General features: G+C 38.4%; 1 protein-coding gene across 1 annotated transcript; it reads right to left on the reverse strand.

Annotated features, from left to right (window-relative positions):
- Positions 1-1137: 1137 nt before the first annotated feature.
- LYPLAL1 (lysophospholipase-like 1) lies at positions 1138-25963 on the reverse strand. Its single transcript, XM_009874994.1, has 4 exons — positions 25868-25963; positions 14509-14678; positions 1983-2098; positions 1138-1395 (listed from the first exon to the last, which is right to left on the reverse strand). Exons 1-4 carry the CDS (start codon positions 25912-25914, stop codon positions 1156-1158), a joined length of 573 nt encoding a protein of 190 aa, XP_009873296.1. The 5' UTR covers positions 25915-25963; the 3' UTR covers positions 1138-1155.

A 25963-nucleotide genomic window follows, 5' to 3' on the forward strand; every position in this document is an offset into this window, starting at 1 on the left:
ATTTATCAAACTGACACAGAGATGAATCATCCATTATTAAAATAACGGGATACAAGTTTTCTTTATATCACAATCATTATTTACAACTCTTAAATATTCACAGAGGAGTCAAGTCTTTTAATTTAAAATGTGATCTTACAGGCCAAAATAAAACTGTTGGCAAAAATAAGTTTCTACAGGAACAGTGCCCAAAGAATGATTTCTTCAAAAACAGAATAATTCCTAACAAGCATGGTGGCACTTTTTTTTTTTTTTTTAAAAAAAACCCCTACACTATAAACCACAGAGGGCTCACGCAACTCACATAAAGCTAGATCTCCGAGAAACAAAACAATGAGAATGGGTAATAACAAAAGCCTGTGGTGTAGCTAGACACAGGTACTTAATGGCTTCTAAAAATGTAGCACAAACCTCAGTTATTTTTTTGAGGTGACATACAACTCTGCTTTGATGCAGATTCATTCCCACTTGCCGAGAATCCACCCAAAGCCAATATGGTTCCTCAGGGAACTAACTTGAATACACACGTGTACTTCTACAAGTAAAAGTCCATCATTTTAATAATTTGCCTTTTTCTATTGTAATTGTCATTAGAAAGAGCACCATAACACACACAAAAACTCCTCATACCTATCTGGGAAATTCAGAGCTATGTTTCCTGAATACTCTTTTGATTATTTAGGAATGGTTTTAATACTACCAGTCATTATTTTCTTTAGATTGACATAGATGTTTATTTAAAAACTGGACAGAAAACAGAAAAAGAAATGTGTATGATAAAGCACCATACCACTGTATATTTTTCCATCTTAGAACACACACAAAAACTCCTCACACCTATCTGGGAAATTCAGAGCTATGTTTCCTGAATACTCTTTTGATTATTTAGGAATGGTTTTAATACTACCAGTCATTATTTTCTTCAGATTGACATAGATGTTTATTTAAAAACTGGACAGAAAACAGAAAAAGAAATGTGTATGATAAAATGAGTGTTAAGAGCCAGCACCATCATTTTACCACTTAAGAGAACTTTATGAAATAAGTGTCTACCTGAGGCTGTGCTTATATAATGTATATGGGACACGCATACACATGCCACACATGATCTTAAAACCACAGAAATCAGAACATATATGAAAGCTGCAACTTCTTTTATTCCTTTGTGTTTGCTGCTTCAACAGGTAACTTCTCTACAATCCAGGTCTTTAGTTTCTCTATTTCAGTTCTGTTTAACTCATGATTTAGGTTTGGGAAAGTATGCAGTGATGCTGATACTCCCAGTGATTTTAACATCTTGTTGGTCTCTTCACCCCATGAGTAGAGAACTAGTTCATCAGCAGTTCCATGGCATTGAAATAATTCTGGAACAACACTTTCATTTCTTTTCAAAGCCTAGATGGAGAAGAAACATTGTCAGACACTTCACAAAAATTTTTAAAAGAGTAATTGCAATTACATTGTGACAATTTATACAGCATTTCATTTATTAACCTGTGTTTTAGCTGTCATATTGTACTATCTCTACAAAAGCAAACAAGGAAATACTGGGAAAGAACTGTCTATATCCCTCTCCAAATGAGCAAAATAGAAAAAATTCATGACAGCAGATGGAGCCCATGAGTACTAACAATTTGCCTCAAATTTTAAAAGAATTGTTACACTTACATGGACTCTCTGAAAACTGACAACAACTTACAAAGCATTTCGTTCATTAATGTGCCTTCTACACTGACTTTCTTTGAGTAAAATAATTGTACCATCCGTGCAACAAAGCAACAAAACATCACATAAGGACAGCTTTAAAGCCTCACTTCCCTAATACTCCACTTATCTATTTCCAGGAAATGTCATAAGTTAAAAACATTAATTAATTTGTTAATTAATTGCCTCAGATCAATAAAACATGCTATACTCAGTTTTAATTACCACATTTTTCTTTTAGCTAAGCAGTCTTTCCGTAACGTCTACCACACACTCACCTGGTAAACAGCAGAGTCTCTGTTGAGAAAGCTAGACAAAGCAAAGACTCCTGCCAGATCTTGATGAAACCTATATGCTACATGCATTGCCATTCCACCTCCCATCGAAAAGCCTCCTAGATGCAACAAAAGAAACAAAGATTGAGTTTTGCTTTCTAACCCAGCATCCAATTTATATTTATCTTCAGACTTGTTTCTTTCATACACAATGCAATCAAAAAACATCTTAAGTTTCATAAATGTTATGATAATCTTAAATGAAAGCACAATTCAGTTAAGAAGATGGATAGCAAAAGTACTGCTGAAGGTTCATTACTGACAGAGAAAAATAAAAAAAATCAGCAAAAATGTCATTACTTTAGAAACCATTTGTGTGTGATCCCTACTAGATAGCTGAACACTGTGGCCATGTATTTTCTGATGTTAACAAAGCAAAACTTTACGAACAGAAAATACTCACTGTTTTTTTATTCAAGTTATTTTTCCCCTAGGCTAGTACCATTCACACATGAAAGAACTGTATCACTATTGTACACAACCAATGAACATTCACTGCATGAGACTAGTACACAGAGGTTGTAGGTTCTTTTTTGTTACACCTTAAGATATGTAATAAATAAACTTGGCAAAATTTCCAGGTACCCCACATGAGCTCTAACAGGATCTCTAAAAAAATGGCTTTCTGTGTTCCATGTCTCCCTAGCTGCACTAATTCCTTACATCATATAATATGTCAGGGATGATTTTTACATGACAAATGCTTACTTATTAGGAAAGAAAACCAGACTACCGCATTAATTCACATGGACACGGTGCATAGGCTGTATCCAGGTAATGACTAGGGTGAAGAGCGACTGGCTGCTGAATTGTCTTCTAGCAGAGAAATGGCAACGGGCAGAAAGGTTATGACTGCAGCTCTACTTAGAGGGGCATGAGCATCCAGGATACTGGTGATAAAACTGGTTGGTGCCAGGTAGTTAACAGGTATTAATTAGTTGCAAAATTCTAAGACCAGACCTTTTCACACTAGAGACATGAAATTAGGGATTGAAGAAGACATGAGAAAACAGCAGACAAAATACCAAACCATTTCATCTGGTTATCTTTTAGAAGCGGTTAAAATGAGACTCCAGAATAGGAATGCCTCTTTTACACGAGCTACCTAAGTCCTCTGAGGTTGACTTCTGGGCTATGCAGAAGCTGGACAGAGGTGCTAAACAAAACCCAGCGAGGAAGCAGTGCCCCTGCCGCACCGAAACTGAGCCCAACAACACCCTGCAACTTTGGTACTTCCCTCGATGCTGGGACCACACAGGAAATCTCTGGCACACACAAGGTCTGAGGCAGAAAACGTTGCGTTTTTTAAACATCAGTTGGGTCATGGTGAGACTGTTCCTAATGGGGAATCCTCTTCCAGCACGTTTATCTGCAAGTCCCAGCAGGTCTGAGGCCCTTCTAGCTCACACTCCATCCCATGTTATGACTGGGAGATTTGGCTGGATTTGTGTATGAAATTTTTGCTGAAAACACTAGACTAATCCAAACACAAAAGGTTTTCTTTCTCCTGTACAATACTAATTTTTGATTTCTGATATATTTCTGATCTGAATTTCTCCTGAATTTCTGATTCTTCTTTCTACTGTCACCTTGTAGTCTTAAGATGCAATTACGGCCAAAAGCAGTAACTACAAGTTCCTGACTTACAGGACTTTGATCTTAGGGAGAAAGAGCAAGACCACACAATGTGGAAGCCTGGAAACTCGCTTTCCTTTTTCAAACACAGTCCTTAAATGAATTAGGAGACCTGTATCCTCACACTAGAAGATATACCTGGGATCCCATAGCTATGCATTCAGGGGACTGATAACACCCTGATACTTATCTCTGGTAAATAATGCCAGGACCCACTATTTACCCTACAAATCAGTCTTTGACCAGTTCAAACTTAAATGCAGTATGCCTAAGTGCCCAGTAGCAGTTCAGAAACAAAGGTATCTGGGGAAAAGTAGGAATGAATGTGAGTAAACAAGTTCAGAGCACACCTTAAAAACCTCACATCACCTGCAATTTTGAATAAACTTGTTTTACAAAAAAATATTGAAAATATTACTACAAGCCTTGGATCTGCATCATTATTTCCCACCAGACGTGTTCTCTTGCCACGTCTAAAAGAATTGTACAATGAAAGAAATATATATATTGCACAAGTGTCATAACAATTACAAAAATGTATCACCATTGACCCCATGTTCACAGAGAAAAAATACAGCCTTCTGAGAAAGTATATAAAATACAAGAGCTATGCAAAGTTATTATGTAAAACCAAAAAGATCTTGTGCTGAAGTTTCCTTTATTCTCTTCTGTGGAATCTGACCATTTACAACTTCGTTTCTTTTTGATCATTCTGAACGATGCTGTCATCCCCAAATCCAAAAGGTAGGACATACTCTGAGGGTTCATTTTTCATTTGTTTACAAATAAATACAGATATACTTTGTCGACAGATAAAATTAAGCCCATTTTAAGTATTTTAGAACACAGGAGAAAAAGCTGCATTGAAAACTCATTACTAGTTTGTAAATGATTTAATCTAAAATTGTGTACCCAGTTAGTCACAATCTGGCAACGCTGTCTGCAATTACTCACCAGCAGTCTTTGACAATGCAGTCACCTTCTGTTTAGAAGAATATTAGGTAATGGTTCTTTTATGTGGCTCATACTACTATGAGAAAATGTAATACAAAGGACTAGTTCTTTGAATTTGGTTTTCCAGGGGAAAACCTTATCACTTGATACCACAACAATCTCTGAGTAAATGTCATACAGTAAATGCTTCAGAAACAACAATTCAAATAACCATTTGCAGCTGGAGTCAAATGTTTCTGATGAAAGTATTTCAATGTAAGTGTAAATTTGACATAACACATAAAAGACCCGTTCAGCCAAGAACTTTTATAAGACTTCAAATTTTGGATTAAATAAAAATAAGAGTGGGGTACAGACATCACAGGAAACAAACGTTATTAAGTGACAGTAAGAATGGAAGGAGAAGGTAAAAGAAAAGTAAAAGCATGCTTATGCATACCATGATCTCAGCATAAAGAATATATAAACCTTACAGCATTGCTGAGCTGACCGTGTTATCAGTGCTAATCAAGATCAAAAATAACACAGCAACATTTGAACCTAAGAACACAGCAAGCTCTTCGCCTGAGACCAATCTACTTTGAAGAAGTACAAAGGATGTGCACAGAAGTTCAGAATGCATTAGCACGTTTCATATAAAAAGTAAGTTCATTTTCCATTTACCCCCTTGTACCTATTTTTAAAGAGATCTTTGATTAACGGTTCAAAGTAGTTAGAAAGTGTTGGCTCTGCAATGCTCCTGATACCAGTTCAGGAAAGCATCTAACTATTTACATGAATTTTCTGCCTTACAAAGGAGGTTTATGCACGTATACAACGGACTCAGTTAAGTAAAGCACTTCTTCAATTGCAAAGAAATTTCACTCAAGTACATATTTATGGCCTCAAATCTGCTGCTGTGTAGTGCTGGTTTCTAGGCAATATTCCTCTGCAGTGAGAAGAAAGCTACTTGTAACTTGCTTTGCTAGTTCAGAAAGATCTCCTTAAATCACAGGATCATCACACTTTCAAATTAAAGAATTTGAATCAGAAGGAAACTCCTATGCAATACTTTCCTGAAAAACAAAACTTTCTTTGCTGGAACATAATCCATAACTATGTTAAAGTAACTCCAGCCATACGATGGTGTTAACACAAAGTGAACAGAGACTGAATTTCTCATGTGTAATTTATTCCTGCTTGAATAAAATAAAAATCCTCATCACAGCTGCCATTTTTCAGTGATAAAACCTTCATTCCAGAGCTTGTAAATGGCCTTGGGAGACTTTTAAACATCAAAGTGTTTGTAAAAAACCTTGAGCTCACTTCTGCTAGAGAGCTTGATTTGTATTAATTTGCTCCTCATTTATATGTCTGAAGTGATAATCTTGTCCATGATGAGTTCAGGAAACCAAATATTTACCTACTGTCAAACTACAGCTTTATTCATTCCTTTGTATTTGGTCTAACATCGTTTGAGTTTGCATCTCAGAAAATGACTAACTTTACTACCTAGCACAAACGTTTCCTTATCTAGTCTCTCTCTCCTGTGTGCTGTATACAAGAGAATGCTAAAAACTTTGCCTTGTCCCCTGTGCTGCAATGATCTCTTCCGGAGTTCAGAAAGCTCTTTAGGTTTTCATTCTTCTTTGCAGAAAAAACACATTTCTAAGAAACACAGGCTGAACATTGCCAATTTCTTCCCGAGTCCTATACATCTGACTGTAAAATGCTTTAGTCAATTTGTTATAGATAATGACTATGGGCTGAAGAAACAAGAGATCACTTTTTCGGTCTTTACAGGATAATTTTAAAACATGATAAAAACTGTTTCCCACACTAGAAAGCACAGCCATAGGAAACAAATTTTAGCTATTCAAGACATTTAGTGCGTTAATTCTGCCATCTGCACTGAGTACAGGTGTCCTGCTCCTTGCAGAGATAGACTTGGAGTTCTTCTTGCATGAAGTTGAGCAGCAGAGGTAGAAACCGCTTCATTACAGCACCGAACCAAAAGTGAAAGAGGAGAAGACTTTGACGAGATAAGATTTGGACCTGGGCGTAGAGGTGGGTTTTGGAGTGTTTATTTGTCGTGGGTTAGGGCTGGGCTGGCCTCTAACACGGACAGACGCTCTCTAACCTCCTCTTCCCCCCCCAAATGGGAAGGAAAAGGGAATGAAGCAGAGAGACTTTCGGGTTAGAGAAGAAAAAAAACTACTACAGCTTTAATGAAACAATAATAATAGAAAATAATAGTGGAATGATAGAAGTAAAGAACTATATACAACTATAGATAATAGCCCGATATCAAACCCGACTCCCTCCCCCGATACCAATCACCACTGATGCTGCAGAGCAGGAGGCACTGGGAAAAACCTAGGCTCAGCGGCGGCGGCGGGGAGATGGATACAGGGAGCTGGATTCAGGAACTCAGGATCCGGATCAAAAGCAGGAGATCGGACAGAGTCCTCTCTGGACGCCGGCCATTGCAGAAGACGGCAAAGAAGAAGGACAAAGAAGGAAGAAGGCCAGAAACTCTCCTGATCACTCAATTTATACTAAATATGACGTATATGGGATGGAATACTCTCGTTGGTCACCTGTCCTGTCTATTACTCCCCGGACATGCAACCTTTTACTTCCTTGTGACCCCCCTTTACTACCCGGCACCCCCAGCGTGGCACACAGAGCCAGCAGTGGCCTTGGTCACTATAGGAATAAGTATAAGCAAGAGCCTGTCTACATACTAGTCCCAGACAGTAACTGTAAACATCAGGTGTTATCACTGCCAGTAGCAGGCACTGTCTACGAAAACATGCTGTTAACTTCAGAAAGTGCAGCCTTTTAGAAGAAACTAAAACTGAATAGTAAAAATCACTAAATAGGACTGGGTTTTAGCTAAACCCAGGACATTATTTTAAGCAGTATTGCTTCACTAGGTCGTCTCTAATAGTTGTTCTTCATCTTCCCTGTATTTTTTCAAACTTGTCAGTAGAGCTTTAGTAACAAAGTGGCGAGAGATGCATGCTACAGCACACAGTGCCCCTGCCAGCACAGTGCAAGGAGAGACAAACACTCTTCTGTTGTATAAGGCTACACCAGCACAGTTAGAATTGTCTTTGCCTGTTCTGTTACCATCACAATACATTACATGCTCTTGCTTCATTTTCTTTCTATTCTCCCAGCATTTTTCATTCTCAATTTCTCCCTTCTTTAGATATTTCATCTTACAGTTAATTTAATCAGCTTGTTATCAGGAATTTTTCCCCAAAGCTACGTTTTGGTTCACTTTCTGCTCTCCCTAGGGTCTGTCTGTGATTTACCTTCTATTAATGGTAACAGCAAAACCTTGTTCTACACATCATCTGCAATGAAGCCGACTTTCTGTCTCGACCTTCCTTTTTCATCCATGAATGAAAGTATTATATATATTTAACAGTGTTCATATATGAATATCAGGGAAGAGTACAAATGCCAGTGGAACAGCAAATTCCCTTCTCCACAGAACTTCCCGAACATTGTTCATGTGTAAGTGCTCAAACATGTACTTTGTCTCAGCAGTGACTTTCTCCTTTTAATCTATTAACGAAACTTCACTAAACACTAACCTGAAACACCAGCAGAACTGCAACAAATGGTTTCCACCTTTGATAGTCTCTTTTTTTCTGTTTGCTACTCTGTAACTGAGAGTCTTTGTAAGAACAACGGCAACTTCCCTTGACTGGCTCAGCTACTTCCCCTTGTTAGGAACGTGAATCAATTTACTATTCAACTTTATCACCAGTCAAAATACATTTTAAAATGCATATTTAAGTGATACAAGTTTTACTGCCTTTTTGTAAAAACAAGCATACAATAGTTTCTGATGCAACAACTCGCAGTAAACCCAGGACCAGTTATAGTTTTATTTTTAACTGATATGGGTAGCAGAGGGGAACCCAGCATGTGTACTGAAGGAATCATAATTTTTCTCACTAGAAAGGAAGTAAAGTTCATGAAAAGGCTCAAATCAATTTTTACTAAGATGTTACTCTATCAAATTTATGGCTTGCTTTATTTACCTAGTGTGTTTTATTTACCTAGTGTGTTCTCTTGATTGTTTCTGAGGATGACAGCACAGCCCTGCTGAAACACTTGTCACTTTTACAGTCAGCATAAATGCACAGCACGGAAGAAGAAAAAAAGAACCTTCTCTTTATCCTTACAGTATCCATAATTTGAAATTGAGCCACAGAAGAGAAACTAGAAAATGGGCTTTCTAAAGCAAAGAATAGTGACACACAGGGACAGAACAGGTTGCTTTGGAAAGCTGTGAATCTTCTGTTAATCTCGATCCTTTCAAAAAAGTCAGAAAAGCTGTGGTAAGGATTTGGCACAATAGAGCTGAACCTGCACTGACACACAGAGATGGATTAGTGAATGCTGTTAAGCCTCTCACCCTTCTCTGATCCTGTAGGTACGACTGTGAAGAAAGCACAAATTAATGTACACCCTGCAGCACGTCTACACACGCCTCTCAAGCATTCTAGAAGCCCATCTATCCATTTCATTTTGCACTGAACTCACGTATTTATTGAAGATGAGTAAGAATCTGTTTTCAACAGAGTTTCTACTAAGGCTGAAAAGATCAGAATTTGATTCACTTTATAATTCTTTTCTTCCCAAAGCCATTATCTGATGATAATATGTGATGATAATATCATGATTGAATTATTTTTGATTTTTCTGCTGTGAGCCTTATTTACTCTTAATCTTCACTGTCATTAACCATGCAGAATGAAACTGAAAATGTGCCACCTTTCAAAGATCCTCTTTTCTAGATACATTTAGTACAGACACCCTCAAGAGCTGGGAAACAAACTGACAAGTGATGGATCCTACCCTCTGGTTAAAATTATTAGCATTTGTATCTCCTACTGAATAATTTTTGAAGGAAATAGAACTAGGCACTTGCTAACGTCTCTCGCTTGCACATCAGGAAGTAAAACGAGCAATAGAGATGCAAAAGAAAAATAAACAGCCAGTTCAGGTGCAAACAAAAAAAAGGAGCAAACATTTTCCTTGCAGTAGAAATGCAATGCAAATTTACGCTGACCCACTGAAAATTAATGAAATGTTCGCTGATATTATGGTGGAGATGGACTAACAGTACTGCTTTGAGCACAGCATCTCACAGGCATAATTTAGAGGAACCACAAAGCCACGTAATGGGTGGTACAGAAAGAGAAACCTCATTTGAATCATAGTAACAAATGGCAATATAAAATCATGGATTTACCCAGTGGAAGCAAGGTAGTAAGTGCCTTCGAATGAAAGACATTTGCCTAAAAAAGACAGAAGATACAAGATAGGATCAGCAACAGCAAAAGGCTTAGAAGCAAAAGACATAAAATATCAAGATTGTAGGTGAAGTAGTTTGCCTATTTTAACGATTTATTGCTCATTTTCTTATCTTCCCATATTTACAGAATCCTCTTTCTCTGCGAAGTCAAAGCCAAGATAGCTCATTCTCACACACACTGAGAGAGATGGAAATGCTAATATTTACAAGAAGCACAGAGCTTTCATGTTGCTTCCACCATGGTTCAGTAGCTATGTAACAAGCCTAGCAATAAACAAAAAGTGGTTGTGTGTCTCGTGTTATTGTTAGAGTAGAAGGGGTCAGAAATCATGCATGTGTGTTTTGGCGTCCACTCAAATCTACAGGACTGTTATGGAAAGTTTATTTTCACTGGCTGCTTACACAAGTGACTACAGGTGGCAGAGACCAACACGCTTGGATCAGCATTTCGGCACTACACAAAAAGTGACCTCTAAAAGTAGGAAAGTAGCATTAAATTAGGGACAAGAAGAGGAGAACAGAAAGATTGTCTTTCACTGAAGTGCAGTTGACTAAAGGGAACACCATCAGCATGCTCCAAATGTGAAGTGGCCATTTCTTTCAAGAGCCTCTAACATATTCTTGAATAAGACGGTTTAAATCTTTGACAATTTCCACCTAAGTGGAGTTATTTTATAGTGAGCTATCACTATAGGAGCAGTTTAAAAAACCCAACAAAACAAACAGAAAACAGAACAAAGAAAAACCACTGGCACCTGAAAAACCAACTCAGCTTTAAAAAGAAAAGGAAATTATCGTCCCACATTTCAAACTGTGGTTATTTGCTTGCTTTGCTAATTTAGCAATGAATTCAGGCATTTATAAAGAAGGAATACATCCAGTTTTTAAGAAGCGATACTATCAAATCTCCAAGTGTCAGAATTTGACTAATTTTATCATCCTCTTTTATCTCCAAAGTCAACATAAACCTACTTAGAGGATTATTTGCAGGAAGTGCTTTAGCCAGCAAGACCAGTAAGAGTAACTCAAGAAGAATGTTTGGCTAAAAAGTGACTGCCATTATCAAACTCTGGAGATGATATAATTCTTCCTGAATAATTATATATTGCAGTCAGTCTTCCTTCCATCCTCCTCTAAGGTCAGGGGAAACACACTTCTGGTTTACCAAGGTAGAACTCCTTCAAAAGACTACTGTATTAATAGGAAAGCAACCCATGAAACTGCAAGGAAGTAGGAATGGGTAGATGAGCCATGTACCACTTGTGCTAACTGTTACACTAAATCAATATGGAGGTTTTAATAATAAGACGTGATTAAACCTCCAGTAAACTAAGTAATTGAATTCTTTAGAAGTAGATTCACAGAGCAGCTGTTAAAAACAAGGTTGCATCAATATTTTTCTTGATATAGCAAAAGAGAAGTGGAATTGCACCACAGCGTGGACTCCATCCTCAGGTTTAGAGTTCTGCCCTACAAGCAGCCACTTGTGGGTTTCAGAGCTAAGTGCACTACCGAAACAAACAGCACAGGCTATAATTTCTTTCAGGACAAATGATCTTACTGCACCCACAGTCTTGAGCCTTGTGGAAAGTCTGAGTGATTCCAGAAGGAGAATCATCCCCCAGAACACCAGGTGCTGGGCTTCTCATTTTCCACTGCTTGAGAGCCTGGTCCTGCTTCCCCTCTCTTCCCACTCACTCTCCTTTGCACAGTGCTCCCTCAGATCTTGCCTTCTTATCCCACACCTCTGAGCTGTCAGCAGCTGCCCACCTTCCTGCTTGCCTAACACCTTGCGAGCCCTCATCTAACAACATCTGACACTCATCCTCAGCCTGTAATTTCTAGTCCGCCATCCCATATAAAACCATAACCTTCAATCTTGTTACCCTCCTCATGCTCATTTTGTTTTCTTTCCACTCATTAAAACTCCCACTCATTACAAAACAGAGGGTCCCACCACCCTGTTCTCCTTAACCCTTTAACAACCATTTAACTCCCTGTAACTACCTCTTGGCTCTCTTGGCTTCTTTTGTGACCTACCTGAAAAGGACCCCACTGCTCTTCACAGAGTCCCAAGCCCTCCAGTCTCTTCTCTCAACTATTTTGTCTCTACTTTCCATAATGCAATGCGTACCACCATTCCCATTATGGATCTCCAACATTACTCAACGTCATTGAATACACTGAGGAAATACTCATGGCAAAAGTTCAGCATGGTCTCCTCTGCTATAATTGTCATATTTTTTCACTTCACCTCAAGAAAGCTGCCGCCTCCAACTCTATGGTACCAGCAGTCAGAAATCCACTCTTTGCTCCCTACCTCTTAGCTCATGTGTCCTCTTCTTGTACCAGAGGGATATTCTTGACTTTTTCAAAGAGAAATCTAAAACCATTTGAGAGGATGTAGTTCTCTGACATTCTAAGTAAGTGACCATATCTTCCATTATCTCCTGTACACCAATCTTTCCCAAACTCATAAAAATTTCAGGCCACTCATTTCTCCTTTTCCAGTGGACATTACTGTTTGGTGCAGGCATACTGACTACATCTTCATTACCACATCTTGGCCTCACACTCTCTTTTCATAAAAAATGTTATAAAGCTGCCAGCTGCCTTTACAGAATTCCCAATTTCCTGTAAGAAACAATGCCAGAAGATGGGCAATAATTCACACAAAGTCCCGTCTAAAACAACTAAGAATGTCACATGAGGCTGACTCAAGACTGATACTAAAGCCAACCTCTACGCACAGAAACAAAGCTTCATCCTCCACTGCATCACACACTGGTTAATCATCAAAACCAGTGCAGAGAAGGTACAAAATTCTCATGGAAGAACACTTACTCTTGTGCAGCCACAATTCAATTTCTTATGCATCCACATGGGTCCCGTTCTGGTTGGTGCTAATACAGGGCTGTCTTATTTTGCTTGCTGCACAAATCTTAGGTTCAAATGTGATGATGTATGCTCATAGTCTCTGTCACAGAGACAAGGAAACAGTGACTTACTCTAGAAGGCTGAAATCCAGGCTCTCAAGTGTGAGAAAATAAGTATATCTATTTCTGATTTACAGATGAGGAATGGAAACACACAGAGACGGGAACTCCCAAAGAATCCCCTGGGCTGAAACAATCAGTGCATACCAACTTCCTTACTCTGCTTATGACCTGTAAAAAACCAACTTTCATACTCCAGAGTCTCACTAGTTCTAATTTTGAAGGCTATAAAGAAAGGAAAAAAAGCCTAGTAGCAAGTTGGATCTGTACACAGAACATCTCCCAGCTCACTCTACAGAAAGGCACCTGCACTTCTTCAGCTGTTTCCAAGCGAGCAGGTATAACACAGGAAAGACAGATCAAAGAGACTGTGCTGACAGACGTCCAAAACAAGGCATTCTGCAGCCAGGGTAAGGAGCCAGAAAGGGAAAGTAAACAGAGGCCTTCAAAGAGCAACATGGGGCTGGACCAAGAGAACATGTAGGCTGAATGGTAGTGGCTCCACCACGCAGGATTTTGATGGCATGACTCAGTTGGCCATAAATTTCTAAGTTCCCACATGAAGAGTTTTTTCCCCAACCTGAAATAGTTTGTGGTCTAAGGATGGGACAGGGAGCCAAGGACTCATGAATTCTCATTCCCTCTCCAACACAGGCTACTCCACTGCCCTCAACTCCTGTGCCTCAGTATCTCTCTACCTATTTCACAGAAGCATTGTGAAAGTTACTGGAAATTCATGGAACTTAAGAGGGACAGGAAGATAGACACATATGAACCATGACAGCTAATACTTCACTTGTTATCAAGTGTTAACCTTTATTGATCACAGAACCACAAAATGTCAGGGGTTGGAAGGGACCTTGAAAGACCATCTAGTCCAACCCCCCCAGCCGGAGCAGGATCACCCACAGTAGGTCACACAGCAACGTGTCCAGGTGAGGTCTGAACGTCTCCAGAGAAGGAGACTCCACAACCTCCCTGGGCAGCCTGTGCCAGGGCTCTGTCACCCTCACAGTGGAAAAGTTTTCCTAATGTTTTTGTGAAATCTCCTATGCTCCAGCTTGCACCCAATGCCCCTTGTCCTATCATTGGCCATGTACAATATGCAAATTTTTCCCCAACTTAACCCAAAATTATTAGAGCAGTTAGACAAAGCTTGTGGTTATTTATATGCTACATTTTCACTCCGCAAAGTCATTTTTGGAAAGTATACTTTTCCATCCTTGAAAAGAGCTAAAAGGAAATAGTAAAAATATGTACTTTTTAAAGTAAATCACTGCCCACTCTGTATTTTAAATAACGATTACAAACTACTATTTACAATAAAAACAGTTTTAAGTTACATTTTTGATGACACTGTTTACTGTTAGCCATATTTCCCACCTGATACGGGTTTAAATACTGATTCAATATTCTTGAGGATTGGCTGCTGAAGAGGCTGTTCAGCAGTGGCAAGGCATGCTCAGGAGCTTTCAGAACAGAGTAAACCATCGAAGTCAAGCAGATGTTCCCTCAACAATTGAAAACCATCACAATAAACAAATTAAAAATAAGTGTCTCTTACCTATTAGTATCCTATTCTTTGCAATACCGCTTTTAATCTCATCGTTGATCAAGTCTGTAAGTCCCCGGCACATAGAATCAATACTTTCAATGTGTTCTGGACAATCATTAGAGATCTTATACCTGTCAAACCACACAGTGGAAAGGGCTCCTTTCATAGGTGTGTATGGCCTGCAGTGGTGGAAGTAAAGAAAACAAATGATTAACCAAGCATAAGATCAAGGGCTTCAGTATGCATGATAAATAAAAACAATTCAGTATCTCTTCAGCAAAAGAGAGAAGGAACCTGTTCTGGGTCTAACTCAAATTTATATCCAGCTACACTGCATTTCCTTGCATTCAAAACATGGTCCTTCAAGAAAGAAGACAGCATTTGGATGCTATATAAAACACAAGTTTTAGTCAGTTCAACGTCAAGGTTGATCAGGTCAGCTTAACATTTTAAGTCTTAATTATGTCAAGAGGGTCTTAAACAAAGTTAGGGCTGAAGTCTACCTTGGAACAGGACAACCTGAAGTAACTGCTAAACAAGACAGCTTTGCAGGAGCTAACTTTACAGGATTCAGTTGAGGTAGGGTATTATGAACCTCTAGGCATTTACAAAAACTTCTTCCTTCTGTTACATCTGGAATATTGTGTCCAGTTCTGGGCCCCTCAGCTCAAGACAGACAGGGAACTGCTTGAGAGAGTCCAGTGCAGAGCCACAGAGATGATGGAGGGAGTGGAACATCTCCCTTATGAGGAAAGGCTGAAGGAGCTGGGTCTCTTTAGCTTGGAGAAGAGGAGGCTGAGAGTGTGACCACATTAATGTTTATAAATACGTCGAGGGGGAGTGTCAGGAGGACGGAGCCAGGCTCTTTTCAGTGACGTCCAATGACAGGACAAGGAGTAATGGGTACAAGCTGGAACATAGGAGGTCCCATAAAAATATTAGAAAAAACTTTTTCACTGTGAGGGTGACCGAGCACTGGCACAGGCTGCCCAGGGAGGTTGTGGAGTCTTCTTTGGAGACATTCAAAACCAACCTGGATGAGTACTTGTGTGATCTGCTGTAGGTGATCCTGCTCTGGCAGGGGGCTAAACTAGATGATCTTTTGAGGTCCCTTCCAACCCCTGACATTCTGTGATTCTGTTCATTTTTCTTTTTCTTAAACAAATACAGCCATTCTCACCTTTATGGGGCAGGTATCTCATAAAAACAGCTGAAAAAATTGTCATGTGCTTCTTGGATTGCTGCACAAATTAGAGTCATGATACTCCCCTCTGCCAGAATATTGTGTCGTCAGATTAGTATTTTAGGTGCTTTAATATGATGCCCAAACCTCAGACAATGAAGGAAGCTACTATTCAAAGCAGCCTTTTCTTTGGTTTTAAATAAGATGAACAGAGTCCTGAAATCCCAAGAAAGGTGATCTAATTGCTTAGCAATGGCTCTAAAATTGCCTTCCAACGGCTCTACAATTTAATACCAAGCATACCGCTATGAGATCGATGCTTCACCTCACAAAACCAAGCCCCCTGAAATCCTTAATTGCAATGTTTAACCAGGGGGCACATTTTTCATTTTTACTTAAGCTCAGATGAGCTCAGCTCAGATTACAATCACTGCCTACAAACAGCCAGCCTTTGATAAATTTGTCTGGACGGCAGCCCACTGAAAACACTAACACTGACTTCTGTGCTCTCTCTGGATTCTTTTCAGTACTAGGATTACACAAAACCACAACTAACCTAAAATGAGAAAGCCACTATTTCAATTATTCTTAATGAAGGAACAAATTCTGCCTTTATTAATACCAGAGAGGCTTCACATACATAAATGGCTATTTCTAAATCAGAAATACTGCCACTAGTACAAGCACATAAGAGCCAGTATACTATCTGCATTACTCAGTCACACAAGGCAAAAATGAGAGAACAGAGATTTCCTTCTGCCTGGTGCCATGAACAGGAAATAAATGGCATAAAAGCTGGTAAGTCAAATAGAAAGAAAGAGACAAACAGCAACAGATAGGTACAGACAGACAGACTACACTGTTTCATCTTTTAGAGCACAGCTTCGAGAACAAGTCCCTAAAAACTGCTGTTATTCAAAATGGCATACAAGTATGTGGTCAAGTTTAGTACGGTGTGTACTTTAAGCAGCCCCTCATTTGGTTAATTCAAAACAAAACATGTATTAAGCAACACAACTAACAAGTTGAATTTTTTCAAGTTAGCCTTTCCTCATCTACTAAAAAAGGTAACTCCTAAACTAAAGGAAATTCAGTAGAAATATTTTGTACACCCAAAAAACTAAAGTTTAAAAAATATTAACATGCTTTCAGTTTGTTTGTTTAACTTCTCTTTAGCAGTCCCACAGTCTCCTGGTTTCTTCCCAGCTGAACTGATCAACATCTAAGAAACAAGATTACAAATCTCTAATTCACAAAAGTCAATTTCTAAGAAGAGGTATTCCAGTCAAAAATATCAACAGCAGCAGAACAAGTGGAGTTTCTGGAAGCCACCAGCCGAAGTGCTTGGGCTAACAGTATTTAAGTCACAGGTTAAGCTTCTCTCTCAAGCACTTCTACACCAATCCTAGTTAAAATGCTTAGCAGCCAGAGTGCTTCTGTTTCTGGTAAAACAGGGTAAGATGTGTAAGGTTTTAGTATTATTACAGTAGGTTGACCCAGGATTTTCATGGAATTAAGACACATATCCGTATCACATTACATAAATCTACATCTGCATTACAGGAATATTAAAATAGGTTTCCCCACAACTGAAAGACAGAATCATTCAATTTATAAACAGGATAAAATCCATTATGAGATTATAATACTTGATCAGACATCGAAACTCAGGACTTTTATCTGCTGTCTTCACAAATTCTTCAGTAAGACAGATGAAAGACTAATGTGTCTTAAGTCCACAGGAAAAAGACACCCAAGAAAACTGACAAGATGTCTTCAGCTGTCTCAGAAACATCCTTGCAACTACTCTTGATTTCTCAGAAATGCATTAAAAATAACCTCTACATAAAGCTGAGAAGTAAGATTCTTTTAATGGTTCACCCAACTGGCACATCTGTTTTAGTCATTCACCTTGTTCCTTAAATAAATCCCTTTATTAGCTGGCACACTGCAACTCAGACATTACCACGGTAAACAAATATGTTTGGCATAGAACCATCTGTACAGGTCCAAGAATACAGCACAAAATTTTTTCATACAATTAAACCACAAAAGAAAAAAAAATATTAAAAATCCCTATGTTACAGTGACACGAGAGGCTGGCCTGAAATACTCAGAAGTAAAGAAATACAGAATGGAGTGAAAACTCTATTTGGTAAGATCAGCAAGGTCAATTAAGGACAGTGTCAGACCAAATGGGCAGCTTTAAGTTTGGACTTTTTGCTTTCCCAAGTTTAATTAAAATTTATAACATTAATTTTTCTTCTCTGCCTCACTTTCTTTATTCTCTTTTTTAAATAGTACTAAAAATAAAGCTTCATGTCTCTGAAACTTGTGCTGTTGAAACTTGCAATGAAAATAAATAGCTCCCCAAAGTTGTGTGGGTTTTCTTTTCATTGTTGCTGTCTTACCTTTAAAGGGGGTGTGCATTTTTGTTCTGCTTGCTCTAGAGCACACAAGATTCAAATCCATACAGGAAAACAAGAATCAAGGATCCTCTTTCTGGGTATATCCAAATTCCAAACTTGTACCCATTTTTAAGAGATATTTGAAACAAAATTTTTATTAACTGAACTAACTCTTAACACTTAGAGGAAAAAAAAGACAGAGGACATATGGTTAATACCAAACAGCATTTAAGAAACTGGAGGCAACCTGAGGAAAAGAATCTTTAAAATGCTTCCCCAAATCCTCAAATCCTCTAGGCCATATTTTCTGATTACTGTATAGGTGTTAATTTTTAAGTGTGTGCATTGATCTACAACTGTTTTCTCACACATACGCTTCTTGCATGAAACTGTAGTTTCAAGAAGATTCTACACACCTCGTATTTCAAAGTCCTACGAAAAAACCCATATCCTGTAATATCTCTATACCTATTTATCATCCTTTCAATCTTATAAACATTTATTCAAATAGAAGCAATTTTCACTGTTGATTTCACTATGAAGTTTCAACATAATACAGGTCATTGAAGTTTTCACAAATCAAATATAGGTTAGCTTCTGCTAATGCGAGTTCTGTATTAACGAGGAAAATACAACAAAAGCAGGAAGCAATACCACCATCTTTTTTTGCTTTCCTGGAGCATGGATTACATACTCTAGACCTTCTTAATCACGTTTAGAATGGTGCTAAATAGTTTGAAATTATCTTTGGTTAACAGAAGTGGCGAGCAACTGAATCATACTAAACAAGGTTCAAATTCAATCTAAAAACATGCCAAATCTCCAAAATGACACCATTAACACAGGGATTCACATAAAACTACAGGTATTTCTGTTCGTTCTCCAGTAAATCACTGTTTCCGTCCAACAGGGACAAGCCAGCACTGCTAGCTGCTTTAAGTAAGACACATAAGAGCAGCACACAGCATGCTGACAAATAATACATATTTTTCCCCCAACTCTTTCTCCTGATGCACATTTGTAGCACTGCCTTCATGCTCAGCACTATGATCATGCCGCTAACGCAGTCACATGAAACCCAGACCACTGGTGCTGGCTAACGGCTTTCTTGAAGTTTCAGACAGAATTTCCTGAGATGTCAGACAGAACTGGGAATTTATAGTGAATTTAGGCTTCAAGATTCAAATGAAGATGAAAATTTTTTAAATCCCCATTTTTGCTTCCTTCACAAACTTATCTCCTCTCAGTTAGGAGGCACAGAGTTGCATGAGACATTGTAATGTTCTCTTTTGGAAGACTGTACATCCTTTATAGATAATCTACAGAGCAAAGTGCCAGACTGCCTAAGTTCTACCTTATCCTGCTCTGCTGAGACCCATCCTGGAGTTCAGCTCTGAGGCCCTCAGCACAGGAAAAGATTGGATTGGATTGGAGCAGATCCCGAGAAGGGTCACAGAAATGATCAGAGGGCTGGAGCACCTCTCCTATGAGGACAGGCTGAGAGAGTTGGGGTTGTTCAGCCTGGAGAAGAGAAGGGAGACCTTATAGCAGCCTTCCAGTACTTAAAGGGGGCCTATAGGAAAGAAGAGGAGGGACCCTTTACCAGGGAGCATAGTGATAGGATGAGGGGTAACAGTTTCCAACTGAAAGAGGCTAGATTTTAAGATATCGAGAAGAAATTCTTTACTGTGAGAGTGATGAAACACTGGAACAGGTTGCCCGGGGTGGTGGAAAGACCCATTCCTGGAAACATTCAAGGTCATACTGGATGAGGCTCTGACCAACCTGACCTAGTTAAAGGACACACTGCAGCAGGTTGGACTAGATGATCTTTAAAGGTCCCTTCCAGCCCAAAACACTCTATGATTCCAAAAGCAAGTCTTGACTGCTCTTCTAGAAACAAGTATTTACTGTCTTAAAGCTGATGGCAGGTTTTTCCAATGAAAGCAAATTTATCCCCGAGTCCCAAATTCTCTCATTTTATAATCTCATTGCTAATATTAGTACACCACAACAGAAAATCTAGTCCAGAATTCTGCTTTAATTCCCACTGTCTGCTTGAAGCAAAAAGTAAATTTTAAAAGAAAAGGGTGGAAGGCAGAGAATCCACCTATTCAAATCAGAAATAGAATTCAAAGATGTAGTTCAAGGTATATCATATGTTAAAATTGAGGTTCAACACATCTTAACAACTATGAAGCTTCGTGGTATGGCAAGAGCATGTCAGAAATTTGAACAGCTTAAACTTGTAAGTATACTTAAAATAGAAAATAAAAGAAGGCAGGCAAGTGGGAGAAGTAATTTTGGTAATTTCTCAGAAAAGGCTATGCCTGTGCACTCAAAAACATGTAAATGCCTTAGATAGAGTTATTCTGGATGTGTACTGCCTGAAATGAGAGCTGAGCCAGTACAGAATAGTTACCTGAAGAAATACTGTACTGAGAGCTTTTATCACTTGGGACAAATTTTATTAATTCAAGACAAAGGAAGGTACAAAAGAAGCTGACATAAAACTTAGCACGACAATTTCTGAGTTTCCTTCTGTTTCTTTCTTGGTTTGTTGGGATGGCTCTTCGGGTTTTTTTTGGGAAGGTGGGTGGTATAAATTGTGGTGATTTGTATTAATCAGAGAAATGGCAATGTTATGGTTGAGAAGACCCTAAATGACCTTTTCTACATGATGTCAGTTCCTCAGCAACCAGCTAATAGTGGCTGCATTATGAATTTATTGCAAGAAAGCACCAAGAAGCAAATCAGGGTCCAGTCTGAGTAAATTATCCAGTACGGGGTTTGAAAGACACTCTGGGATTCAAAGTGGCAACTTTGACAGTCTGGTGGAAAACAACACCGAGGATGGCTGAATGACACTAGCTAAGCACAGAACCACCCAGGAAGACTGTAAAGCAAGAGCACAGAACGACACATAACTCGGAACCCCACAACTGGTTGCTGTAGGGAACACATAAAAACCACTGTCTCCTTCTGTATTGGAAAAATGGTTGAGAGAAGAAAAACAAGAAGAAGGATGTCTAAGAGCGCAATATAGTTAAAGGGATTAGTAATCCAACATTATTGCCATCATGTTCTACTTTGCTTTCCCCAAGCGTGACTAAAGTATCTCTGACGAGTGTTTATTGCATCCACGTGGTATTTAGTATATGATGTAATCCTTACATGTATGCATATCCATATGTTTTCCTCACCTAATGCAAGAGGAGAAATAAAAAGAAAGCATGAAGTTTATCCAAGCATGCTTCCATCATTATTATGCAGAATACCTTAAGTTTCTACTTACAGAGATGAAAGAACCACCCCGGGATAACAACCCAAACCCTTTCCCTTTGTCCCTCAAACTTCCACCTCTAAAAAGACTTCTTTGTGTTAAATTTATGAATGAGGTTAGGGCTTACAAAAGTGAAGGATTAATAACATTTGTCTGAGCCAAAAATAGTATGATAGGCACCACGCACGCTCCCCTACGCAGCTCCGCCAATCCATCTCGAGCCTGACCTGCAGTACCCCTGCTGCTTTTCCAATCGTAGGCTTCTCACAAGTGGAAGCTGCCAACGCAGCTGAACGGTGCCAAACTGTCTGGTGGTTTTTGTGATACAGCCAAAGGGGGACTACGATGAGACGAAACTCATTTCCACCCATGAGCTGTGCAAAGATGTGAATTTAGGTGAGAGGATGAAGTATCAGGCTGCGTAACGCTCAGCAGTCCTTACCAGCCACGTATGTAGAGATGAGGGATATTAGAATAAGTTGGGGAAAAACAAAACAAAATACAACACAAAAAAACAGACAACAAACTCCGCATAGAGATTTATTGGCTACAGAAAGGTATGTTGAGTGAAAGTCAAAAAGATCTGCAAAATAGACCAAGAAGTATTTATAGTTTACTTTCTGACTTGCAGAAGAGAAGGACTGTCAGAATGGAATGCTAGACAATGCAAAGAATCTTTGACCTAGATTTTTTAAGGGAATTATAGAAGGTAAGGTATACTTATTAAAACAAGTACAGCCTAAACGTTTTTAACTTGACCACATTAGTTCCTGCAATGCCAATTTAAACTATCACTTTCTATTTAAAAAAAATATTAAATTGGGTGGTATTCAGTTCTGATTTAGAAACTCAATAGAAATCTAATTTTTAAGTCACAGTTGTAGCAGCCGAAACAGTATTTAAAGCTGTAGCCATCCTGACCCAAATAAAAGAGGCAAAAGGAAACTCTTTCCTTTAAACTATTACTGTAAACGTGGCTTTAGGGATTGCATCAGCTGCTAGAGCTACAATTAGAGCTTTTTTATTTTTTTATAATTAAAAATACACATTAACATTCAAGAGAAATAGAATTGTGTTTAACAAGTTTAATCTAGGTACAGAAGCACTGATTCTGAAAGAAAGCTAGATAAAGTTAAAAGAACAACCTATTACAAGTTCTCTACTTACTTTTAAGTATCCCAGCTGCCTACATTACAAATAAAAAAACAATACCTCTCCAAGCAACATCTAAAAGATTTAATTTGGAAAGCAAAATTTGCATGCACCAGCAACATGCATTTAACTTACGAACATATTCCAAATTCAGTTGCCATTACATTACACTGAGACATTAAATTCACACATTCCTCTCTTTTCTGTCTAAAATGCTTTTTACCATAAGCATTTTACTTAGAAATCTTGCAAGTTTTTCTTTTTTAATAGCAAATTGCACTATCCACATTCTGTTATTTTTGTTCAGGAAACTAAAAAATATAAGACTTGTAGGACTTTCCAAAGGGACGAGCGTGACAAAATGCTGCAAACACTTTACCTGTCCAGGGGACATCTGGTGATCATTCTCTACACAGACTCCATAAAAATGATTAAGGAAAAGTACATCTTCTTTTTTTTTAAAGTGTAACTTTTTACAGAGACTAGTAAAAAACAGTTTTACAAAATACAGTTCAGTAATGTTCTATTACTTTTACTTATCCTCTGTAGTTTTTGCCGAAATCAACACCAATGAAGCCAAAGAACATGTCTGAGAATTCTTCTAGATTATATGCTCGGCTGGCTTTCCAAGATAATTTTCAAACATATTGACTCTTGAATCAAAACATGTCTGAACCTCTGCCGTTGTAGTAAATGAAAAATATGTATGTTTTGGTGCCTGGGATGAAGTCTAAACCCCATCCATCCTCCACAAAGAAAAAAATAAAACATTTCAACCTTTTGTCAAAAAATGTGAATTCCACTGCTTCTCAGAACTCTATTTAATAGAGGTGAAGAATGTATAAGACCAAATCTATACATCTATCTATCACCAGAATTAGACAAATCAGAAATGTGAAGAAGCATTCCTGATCTGCAGTTTATCACACCAAAGCTTCTAGCGCTGTAGTTATACCATCAAACCTGCTTTTACTGGCATAACTACTTTAATGGAGAGCATTCAGTGCGTATGTGGTAAATTATGCTGGAAAAGACAGAAGTTTATAGAGTATGAACTACATCCACACTAACAGTATTTTGCCAGAAGAGCATATTTAGCCAAGCAATCCTAGTATGTGCTTGCCTAACCTTGAGCTTTTCTTTGATTTCATTATCAGTGTAAAAACCTACTGGCAACCTTTGTGCTCCACTCCTACAGCTGACGATGTGGTGGCAGGTTGTGCCACCCATGGAGACTCTCACTCACACCAGTGCAGTTTTCCACCAGCGTTATCGCTGTTACTACACAATCAAAAGACTGGATCAGAACTTTCTGCAGTGTATTTTCACACCCGTCGCTGTCATCCCATTAGCAAGGATGCTGAATTTCCCTTCTCGTGCCAGAAGCATGTGGAGCTCTTATCAAAATGTATATACATATGCACACAAAATCAGACCACATATTCAAGTTCTTAATGCAGACATAATTGTTTCCATGTCTGCCATTCATGTTTGGATGTTCTAGGCCTTGTTTTTCCTTTCTGTGTAAGAAAGGAGAGCAACCACTACAAATGTTTCGAAAAGCATAGTGTGTTTTGGACTTGAATATCAAAACAACATGCAGAGGCTTCTGTTGTTTCAGTTTCAAGCAGCAATGCATGCCTTCATAAACTTCGCTTCAGCATTGCTGCAAACAGTGGCAAACATTATCGTATTTAAAGGCATCTGGTTTATTTCACTATGTCAGCTAATGATGCTTATCAGAAACACAGAGCTGTATATTAATATTCCCAAGCACAGTTCACGTTGCCAAACAGTGTATTTTTTTATTCTCCGAGTGTGTATCTTTTCACAGCTTTGCTAAAAGCTGCTTCTGAATCAACTCATGTGTGACCTCTACATACTCTAGAGAAGAATAACCTCAACTTAAAAAAGGAGAGCACAATTAACTGTTTATTCACATCTTTTAATTACAACAGCATCTTTCTTCCGTCTGTTTGTCGAAGTACTGAAATCCAAAGTCTCAAGTTAAAAATAAATCCCTCATAAATGCCACTCACTTGAGTCAGGAGACCTTGCTGGTTAATCATTTATACATAGTTTACATCTGTAGTTATCCAAAGAAACCAAAAGAAGAAAAGGACTGGACCCCAGAAATGCAGCGGGATGGAAAAGCGAGGCACTGGCCTGACAGTTGTGGTCTAAGGTGCTCTGGCTGAATATAACACGTGAAGAAAGATGGTTTCATAGGGAAGCAAAACCTCCTGCATTTCTCCAGTACCTGCTGTGTTGATAGGGAAGAAATGGAGCCCATCAACACGTGATGTGCTGCTGACAACTCCAGCATCACTTTAGCCTGTCATCAATGGAGTAATGAGCATATTTGTAACAGAAAATCATATTCACAGCCTACTAACCCAAACACCACTGCTTCATAAGACTCACTCACAGGCTTGGTTTTCCTTTTAACACAGTGAGTACATTCACACTGCAATCTCTCAATTGCTTTTCCTGCCGAAGGCAATCATAAAAGTACATGGTCAAGGAAAGATTGGCTGGTTTTGTTTTGTTTTGTTTTGTTTTTTTTCAATGTATTACTGAGTGCCAGACAAAATCTGCTATTAAACTTGTTTATACCCTCCAAGATTTTTTTTCAAACCTCTATACCTTGAAAGTCTGTGTAGAATGTCACAATTTTCTTTTCCTTTCAGCATTCATTTACTCTTATGCACAAATTCAGACAGAAACTTAAGCCTTGCTGCCTTTCAAGGAAAAGTTTTCCTAACTTAGAGCCACAGACTCCTTAAAAATTAATTAATAAAAATTAAATATCTCTGAAATATAAGGCCATGTTTTTAAATAGCTAAATATGGAGGTAGGCATCCAACTTTTAGTCTTTAAGTTTGACTTTTCAAATTCCCACGTGTAAATATTCTTATCTGTATTTCCAGTCTACCACTGAACACATAGTGTCATTTAATAACAAGATTTATTCCTGCAGCAAATGCTGAACTCAGTTCTCTTTGAAACAGTTGGGTTAGGATTCAAACTAGAAAAAAAAGTGTCATTTTAAACTCCCAGCCCTTTCTCTAGCAGCTGAAGATCTTTCACAAGTTACTTGCTAAAAAGACCGACCACCTTCATAATCAAAACCTGGCATTAAATACAATAGAATATTTCAGTGGTTAATTTATTGGAGTTGATAGAGGTAAGATTGTGATCCACAACCCAGCTCTACAATGCCATCACAACACACACTGGAGTATCTTCTATTTAAATCAAGGAGATGGAAAAATACTATGAGGACAATAACTCAGTTTGAATCAGACTGTGACTTCTGTCTTAACCTCTCAAAATCAATACCTGGAAGGAGCCGTTGGGTAAATTATTTTTATATGTTGGAAAGCCATGTCTTGCTTCAAAATTTGTTTTATCCATGTTCTTGTTCTTTGGCCAGTA

The sequence above is a fragment of the Apaloderma vittatum genome, unplaced genomic scaffold, assembly GCF_000703405.1.
Source record: "Apaloderma vittatum isolate BGI_N311 unplaced genomic scaffold, ASM70340v1 scaffold308, whole genome shotgun sequence".
In the NCBI taxonomy this organism is placed as follows: Eukaryota; Metazoa; Chordata; class Aves; order Trogoniformes; family Trogonidae; genus Apaloderma; species Apaloderma vittatum.